This window comes from Chelonia mydas, chromosome 9 (assembly GCF_015237465.2).
Source record: "Chelonia mydas isolate rCheMyd1 chromosome 9, rCheMyd1.pri.v2, whole genome shotgun sequence".
NCBI classification, from domain to species: Eukaryota; Metazoa; Chordata; order Testudines; family Cheloniidae; genus Chelonia; species Chelonia mydas.
The window spans coordinates 49682285-49691418 of NC_057855.1; the positions used below are offsets into that span (position 1 = coordinate 49682285).

At 44.4% G+C, this 9134-nt stretch overlaps 1 protein-coding gene across 1 annotated transcript in view; it reads left to right on the forward strand.

Annotated features, from left to right (window-relative positions):
- Positions 1-8611, forward strand: part of LOC102946149 (PTTG1 interacting protein) — a 28257-nt gene extending 19646 nt beyond the window's left edge. The window contains exons 6-7 of the mRNA XM_037908275.2: positions 780-826; positions 6023-8611. Coding sequence (XP_037764203.1) covers positions 780-826; positions 6023-6069 — 94 coding nt within the window. The 3' untranslated portion in view covers positions 6070-8611. The remainder of the gene's footprint in view (positions 1-779; positions 827-6022) is intronic.
- The last annotated feature ends 523 nt before the right edge of the window (positions 8612-9134 follow it).

Below are 9134 nucleotides of genomic sequence, written 5' to 3' on the forward strand. Positions count from 1 at the left end.
ATCTCAAAGGGACATATGACTTTACCTCCAACCAGCAATCTGTGCAACTGGATTAAAAAATGTCTATGTATTTGTGTAAATTTCATTAGTGAGGCCCTGTTCTTTTGGCTAATGCTTAATCTTAATGTAATATTATCAAGCATCTCTGGAGACTACTGTTTCCATAGGTGACTGGTTGAACTTGTTAAATACATAAACTTGAGGAGATTTGAAAACCTTGACTTGACATACTAACTCATTAGAACGTGAAACTGTTAACACCTCACCTACCTTGTCTCTCTAAAAGGAACTATCTTTTATTGGACCAACTTTTGTTGGTGAGAAAGATTAAGCTTTTGAGCTTACACAGATCTGTGTAAGCTCAAAAGCTTATCTTTCTCACCAACAAAAGTTGGTCCAATAAAAGATACTACCTCACCCACCTTGTCTTTCTAATTCCTGGGACCAACTGCTACGACATCCTGGGACCGATGGCTGCAACAACACTGCATACTTAGTTCCTTTAACCGTTTTTTTTTATAATCTGTTTGTACTGTAACTATTTCTGATGGGTTTCCTCTTGAGTCCCGGGTTGTTGCATTTAATGCTTTTTTTTTTTTTTTTCCTCCTCATGAAGGCCTGTTGGGGGCAGGGAAACACAATCTGTATGCAGACTGGTAACCGTCTAACCCTATGTATATTGGCTCCAGAAACTGGTACATTGGAGGAAAAAGTATAGGAAGAGACAGATAACTTCATTAGCTTATACTTTTTTAAAAGTCTCTAATTTGTTTTTGCAGGAGAGCTGAGATGAAATCTCGACATGATGAAATCCGGAAAAAATATGGTAAAATTCATAAGTTCACAAGCGACTTTCTTTTTCAAGTGATTCTTCAAATCCATGTATTGCACTAAAGTATTTGATACCTTACTATAAACAAAACATTGACTGCATGCATCACCAAATGATCAGTTGCACTGTGGGAAGGAATATAAGAATTGCTATTGTCTGTTTGTATTTGGTCTGACACCCAGTACCACCTGTTTGAGTGATCTAGGAGTGAGTAGGAGGGGGGCAGAAACTGCATAATAAGTCATGCAGCTTAATAGTTCATTACATTAAACCAAAAAAAGTTTATTTTTCATGAGATTTCAGTTAAACTTAATAAAGGCAGAAGAAAGCCACAAATAGACACTGAAAACAATGCAGTTACAGTGAACATTCAGACATAGCCCTTCCACAGCGCCAGATGGGAATGCTGGTCAGCTTGTTCTGTATGTTGCTTTTTCTGCTTTCCTGGGGTTTAACTGAAATCTGCCAAAACAAAGGTGAGGAGGAAGCTCTGAGATTCCGGGTAGGATGCAATAAGATTTTTTCCCCTCAAGTGATTAAAAATAACACAAGCCAAAGGATACAACCTGTCCAGCCAATGGGCCAGATACTCAAGAAGTGGCACCTTACTCCACAATAATCCTGTAGGATCAGATTCTTCACCTCAGGTGCAGTGAGGTTGGGGGCTGTCAGGGAACTGGCTGCATGTGGGGGAAGTTTTTCAGTGGTCATCTCTGGCCACTGTGAGGTGTGCAGTGGATTTAGCAGAGACTGGAGATTGCAGCTGATTGACTCCAGGCGGAATGCTCATGTGAGTAATGGTTCACCAGTGAGAGTACGTGGCTCGCAATCTGGCCCAAAGGAAGCAGGTGACATCAGGCTCTCATCCCTTTCATCCTCTTGTGCAGCGTCTGTAAACCCTTATTCCTTCTTTGGAGGGGCTCCTTGGCACTGAAGTGAGGAAAGAGATCCTGGAGTGGGTGAAAGGAGGTGAGAGGAGGGTGAGGGCCATAATCTGAGAGAGTGAGGTTGGGCACTTGAGGGAGCAACAGCCAGTGGCAGCAGAGTAAACAAATAGAAGCAGTGAGAGATAAAAAGGCATCTTTTTAAAAAGTGTAAGTCAAATCCTAGTGAGGTAAATAGAAAGGAGCATAAACACTGCCAAATGAAGTGTAAAAATGTAATAAGAAAAGCCAAAAAGGAGTTTGAAGAACAGCTAGCCAAAAACTCAAAAGATGAAAAAGCATTTTTATTAAGTGCATCAGAAGCAGGAAGCCTGCTAAACAACCAGTGGGGCCCCAGACGATCGAGGTACAAAAAGAGCACTTAAAGACGACAGAGTCATTGCAGAGAAACTAAATGAATTCTTTGCTTCAGTCTTCATGACTGCGGATGTTAGGGAGATTTCCAAACCTGAGCTGTCCTTTGTAGGTGACAAATCTGAGGAATTGTCACAGATTGAAGTGTCATTAGAGGAGGTTTTTGGAATTAATTGAGAAACTTAGCAGTAACAAGTCACCGAGACCAGATGGCATTCACCCAAGAGTTCTGAAAGAACTCAAATATGAAATTGTGGAACTATTAACTATGATTTGTAACCTGTCCTTTAGATCAGCTTCTGTACCCAATGACTGGAAGATAGCTAATATAACCCCAATATTTAAAAAGGGCTCTAGAGGTGATCCTGGCAATTACAGACTGGTAAGTCTAATATCAGTACCGGGTAAATTAGTTGAAACAATAGTAAAGAATAAAATTGTCAGACACCTAGAAGAACATAAATTGTTGGACAAAAGTCAACATAGTTTCTGTAAAGGGAAATCATGTTTTACTAATCTATTAGAGTTCTTTGAAGGGGTCAACAAACATGTTGCAGTGGGTTGGACTAGATGACCTCTTCCACCCTTATATTCTATGATTCTGTGTGGACAAGGGGGATCCAGTGGACATAGTGTACTTAGATTTCCAGAAAGCCTTTGACAAGGTCCCTCACCAAAGGCTCTTAAGTAAATTAAGTTGTCATGGGATAAGGGGGAAGATCCTTTCATGGATTGAGAACTGGTTAAAAGACAGGAACAAAGGGTAGGAAAAGATAAATTTTCAGAATGGAGAGGGGTAACTAGTGGTGGTCCCCAAGGGTCAGTCCTAGGCATAAGTGATCTGGAGAAAGGGGTAAACAGTGAGGTGGCAAAGTTTGCAGATGATACTAAACTTCTCAAGATAGTTAAGACCAAAGCAGACTGTGAAGAACTTCAAAAAGATCTCACAAAACTAAGTGATTAGGCAACAAAATGGCAAATGAAATTTAATGTGGATAAATGTAAAGTAATGCACATTGGAAAAAATAACCCCAACTATATATACAATATGATGGGGGACTAATTTAGCTACAGCTAATCAGGAAAGAGATCTTGGAGTCATCGTGGATAGTTCTGAAGATGTCCACGCAGTGTGCAGTGGCAGTTAAAAAAGCGAACAGGATGTTAGGAATCATTAAAGGATAGAGAATAAGACGGAGAATATCTTATTGCCCTTATAAATCCATGGTACGCCCACATCTTGAATACTGCGTACAGATGTGATCTCATCACAAAAAAGATATACTGGCATTAGAAAAGGTTCAGAGAAGGGCAACTAAAATGATTAGGGGTTTGGAACAGGTCCCATATGAGGAGAGATTAAAGAGGCTAGGACTTTTTTGCTTGGAAAAGAGGAGACTAAGGGTGAATATGATAGAGGTATATAAAATCATGAGTGGTGTGGAGAAAGTGAATGAGGAAAAGTTATTTACTTGTTCCTATAAGAACTAGGGGCCACCAAATGAAATTAATGGGCAGCAGGTTCAAAACAAATAAGGAGGTTTTTTCACACAGCGCACGGTCAACCTGTGGAACTCCTTGCCTGAGGAGGTTGTGAAGGCTAGGACTATAACAGGGTTTAAAAGAAAACTAGATAAATTCATGGAGGTTAAGTCCATTAATGGGTATTAGCCAGGATGGGTAAGGAATGGTGTCCCTAGCCTCTGTTTGTCAGAGGGTGGAGATGGATGGCAGGAGAGAGATCACTAGATCATTACCTGTTAGGTTCACTCCCTCTGGGGCACCTGGCATTGGCCACTGTCGGCAGACAGGATACTGGGCTGGATTGACCTTTAGTCTGACCCAGTATGGCCGTTCTTTTGCTCTTACCTTGAGTCCAGGTTTCAGAGTTGCCTTCACAGCCTGATGTTCAAGCTGCTTCCCTACTGGGGTGGGGTGGGCAGGGAAAGCCACTGGGCCCTGGGTGGGTCCCTCTTAGTGCAGCCACAGAGAGGAGGCTGGAAGGCCTTGACTTGCCCTTACTTGTAGCTGATGTTGGCTGCTGTAGAGGATGAACTCTGTGGATCTGAGGACTTAAACTGTCTTCTACAAAGTCCTCTTGCCTGCTGTCCCCATTCCTCTTGTGGAATGGGGGAAGAGGTAGATGAGGCTGCTGGGCCTGGTGCCTTTGGGGAAGGAGAGGAACCGGAAGGCTCTGCTTAGCCAGTAGCTATTGCCATGAGGAAGTCTGTGCTGTCTTCATGCTCTGGCCAGGTCCAAAGCCCTACTGCACGGCTTCCAGAGTGTGAGAAACTCTCTCCTGTTTCACTCAGTGGTCCGTGCGCTCTGCCTTTCTACGAGTAGGGATGGTGGGAGAGCTGGTGCTGGCTGCTTTGGAGAAAGGAGCCGTGGGGCACAGCAGCCTGACCTCAGCCTTTGGAAAGGGGCTGTGGTAGAGCTGGTGACCACCTTTCATAGACAGCTGGAAGGAAACTTTTTTTCTTTTACATCTTTCAGGAAAGTGGGATGAGGGGAATTACTGCAGCTTTCATTTAGCCAGACCCCTCATTCGGAACACACTTCTTCCTTAAATTCCAGCCTTTACCAAAAAAACACGTTGATCAGCCCTGTGCTTGGACTTCCAGTTGTTTTCTTAAACATCCTTCAAAGAGGAAAGAGCCTATACACTACTGACCTTTCTCTTTTTTGTTTTTTTCTTATTTTGTTTAAGGAGAAACTTGCCACTACTTTACACAAACATCTTAGTATGGAACTGGGTTTTGTTAGACTTGCAGGGCAGAAATACTTAAATGCAGCGTCCATTGTTTTGGGTGTAAGTGCTACCATTTCAATGTTTACCTGATTTGTGAGCACAATTGTATACACTGCAAATGCTATCATTTAGTTAAATAATTGAGTCAAGCCTGTACAGTCATGCTAAGAGCCTGAGGTATCTACACACCCAATTTTCATTGAAATCAGTGTGAGTTAGGCTTCTAAATACCTTTGAGGCTCTAAGCCAGGAGTGGGTAAAGTTTTTGGCCCGAGGGCCACATCTGGGTATGGAAATTGTATGGCGGGCCATGAATGCTCACAAAATTGGGGGTTGGGGTGCAGGCTCTGGAGTGTAGCCAGAAATGAGTTCAGGGTGTGGGAGGGGGCTCTGGACTGAGGTAGGGGGTTGGGAGGGAGGGGATGAGGGCTCTGGCTGGAGGTGCGGGCTCTGGGGTGGGGCTGGGGATGAGGGAGCAGGAGGGTGTTCTGGGCTGGGACTGAGGGGTGTGGAGGATGGGAGGGGGATCAGGGCTGGGGCAGGGACCTTGGGTGCCAGAGGGGGTCAAAGGCGCAGGCTCTGGGCAGTGCTTACCTCAAGTAGCTCCCAGAAGCAGCGGCATATCCCCCCCTCCGGCTCCTATGTGGAGACATGGCCAGGCAGCTCTGTGCACTACCCTGTGCGCAAGCACCGCCCTTGCAGCTCCCATTGGCTGTGGTTCCCCCTGGCTGCCCCTATATGTAGGAGCCAGAGGGGGGACTTGCTGCTGCTTCTGGGAGCCATGCGGAGTGGGGTAAGCCCCTGACCCCGCTCCCCAGCTGGAGCGCCAGAGCGGGGCAAGTCCTGGATCCTGCTCCCCAGCAGGAGCTCAAGGGCCAGATTAAAACATCTGGAGGGCTGGCTGTGCCCCCCCATAATTTTCCCACCCCTGCTCTAAGCCTTTAAAGATGGGAGGAAAACTGTGTACTGTGTCATAACACTTGCATAAGTGACCGAAAGCAGACTTGGTACTGAGTGAAGAAATGTTTGATTTATTTCTATGATCAGAGTGCACTCAACTTGTCTACTCTTCTCCTCCCACCCCCACCTCCCTTTCAATCCTGAAATGTATTAGTCTGACCGGAGCTTTTTTCTTTTCAGGTTTGTTTAAGGAAGAGAACCCTTATGCCAAATTTGAAAACAACTAACTGGTCTCCCTAGAAGTACCACGCAACACCAAAGCTCCTCTACCTGTGCCGACTGGAGCTTTACAGTATAGGCTTAGAGACTTTGCATTCCAAACACCAAAAAAATCAAATTAATGAGATGCTGCGACAGCCTTAAATTGCCAAAAAGACCGTCATGAGCTTCAGTAGAAAGCTTTGTGCTAACTTGGGACAGAGCCTACTGTAATCCCAATGAGCTGTTACAAGCAGCGAAACTGAACCAGAAAGAACCTGACTTTACCTCAAGACATTCTAACATAGCTCAACAGACTGTGCAGCATTGTCTGGGAGTCGATTTTAAGTCTTTGCTATTTCTGTTGTCTGACTTGCCAGACGCTTTGTAATACAATGGTTTCAAAGAACAGCTTATTGAACCAGTCTTGCCCTTCTGCCCTACTACTTCTTTATTCACCAAATAAAGCTTTAAATCTGAGGGCAGGGCAGGACTGGGGTGGGGTGGGGGTGGGGGCTAGTTTGGTCCTACATAAGGTATAGCAGCAATTCAGAGTATCAGGGTAGATGAATAAAAGAAGACTTCTTAGATCATCAAGGCCTTAACTGTCACTTCAAGTGCCTATGCAGTTCTGTGTGTGTGTTACTCAGCAATTCTTTCAACTTTTGTAAGGGGTTTTTTTTAATTATTCTGGGGGGTGGGGGGAGGGAGTTTAGTCTTATTTGCACTTAATGAGTAGATGCTCGTTCTCCTTTCAGAATTCATTTTGTTTAAAAGTCTGTCCTACCTCTGCTCTGTGCCTTTCTGTAACTTCTCCTATAATAGTAAAAGTAATTCAAGACTGATATTTTGTAACAATATAAGATTTAGATGTAATACTAGGATTTTGATCCATTAGATAAAATTATAAATAGACTGTAAAGCTTTAGCAATATTGATTTGATTCCTCTAAGCCTGATTGACTTTTGCTTTAAAACAAAGTATAATTTGTTTTCAAGAATGTGTTGGCAAACCCATGCTGTAGCTGACGCAGCATATAATCTCTAAAAGAATGTTCTAATAACCAAACGGTCAGAAGTATGGAAAGGCTTTCATACAGCAGGAGCAACTGTGAAGCCTTTTAGTTGAGCTGCAGTGTGGCCTCTGCTTTGCATTTAATATAATCTGCTGTCCTTGCAAGTGTAAGTGCAGTAACCAGCTTTTCGGGTAGTTCTGCATTGTCCTAGGCACAGCAGCCTGGAATGTTGCCTGGTGCCTTAGGGCTTGAGCCAAGTAGCTATGTATAGTTACTAATCTGTGTGTTTGAAAGTGCCATAGAGAAGTGGAAAGATGGGATGAAAACATCTTATAGGAGATGGGTTTTAGTTTTCTATGAAACACTCAAAATATATCAAATAACTGACAACCTTGAGAGCAGACAGCTGGAAGCGGTTGCTGGTTTTTTCTGAGACACTTCTGAACAGGTGAGGCAACTTGATTTTCAAAGTTTCAAAGTGTTTTGGGCACATGAAACAAAAACAAATGGTGGTAACATTCACTGTTACATTCCAGATCATCTCAGAACTTTCTCAAGTCAGTGGCCAAGTGCCCATTAATATACAGACCAGCCATAAATATTCTGATGAATGTTGAAGTATCAATTTTTTATTCCAAGGAAACCATTTTTGTGTAGAATACTATGTAATGTCTTTTGAGTAAGACATGTCTGCCCTGAAAAGACTGCCTGTTAAAATGATAACTTGGGATCCCTTTCCTTGCAGACTTCTAAAAACTAACCTGGAGGTGATATTTCAGTACATCATCTGGGATCTTGTAATATTGCTGGGGACTTCTTATAACACTTTGTAATGTCACACTCTTATGGCTGTCCGGTCTCCTAGAACAGTGGTTCTCAAACTAGGGCTGCCGTTTGTTCAGGGAAAGCCCCTGGTGGGCTGGGCCGGTTTGTTTACCTGCTGCGTTGGCTGATTGCGGCTCCCACTGGCCGCGGTTCGCTGCTCCAGGCCAATGGGGGCTGCAGGAAGGGCGGCCAGCACATCCATCGGCCCGTGATGCTTCTCGCAGCTCCCATTGACCTGGAGCAGCAAACCGCGGCCAGTGGGAGCCACGACTGGTCTAACCTGTGGACACAGCAGGTAAACAAACCGGCCCAACCTGCCAGGGGCTTTCCCTGAACAAGTGGCGGCCCTCGTTTGAGAACCACTGTCCTAGAACATAATAAATGCCAAACCTTGGAGCTGAACTTTGAACGCTTTCAAAACTAATCCATCGTGTGTAAAACCTTATGGACGTTGATTGGCTTGAAGGGCACAGTAGCGTTGAGCTGTGTAAAGCTCTTCCGCATACTAGTAAGATGTGATTTCACTTCCACTAACACTGGACATATGGGCACAAGAAACTTGCATATAGTCTTTAATCTCTATACTGTGGGGTGTGGTGTTTTTTTTTGTTTTTTTTTTCCCCCGCCTTCCTTTCAGCAGTTTGCAGACAACTTCAGGCAAGCAACCAATAGCTAAATATTTAAATGCATTACTTGGCTAATGCTCAATAAACAGATTTAGTAAGTATAAACAGTGTGCCATGTGTGTTTCTTCTTTATGATAAACTACATCATCAAAAGTACTCCTTTTGGTATTGCCCTCTTTAAAATGCATATTAAAGAAAAGGTAGATGTTCTCTGGCTTATTTAGACGTATATATGTTTGGTGAAAAGCAGCATTGCTCCTTGGATAGTCTAAAACGGGTGAGCAAACTATGGCCCGCAGGCTAGATCCGGACACTCAGGGCTTTGGATCCAGCCCACAGGATTGCCACCCCCATGGTGCTGCGGGCCCTGCTCCGGGAAGCAGCCAGCACCATGTCCTTGCAGCCCCTGGGGGGAGGCAGAGGGCTCTGCATGCTGCTCTTGCCTGGGGGTACCTCCCCCAAAGCTCCCATTGGCCACAATTCCCTGTTCCCAGCCAATGGGACCTTTGGGGGAGGTACCCACAGGCAAAAGCAGTGCATGGAGCCCTCTGCCTGTCCCCTCTCCCCCCCAAGGCTGCAGGGATGTGGTGATGGCCATTTCTTGGAGCAGCGCAGGGACAGGGCAGGC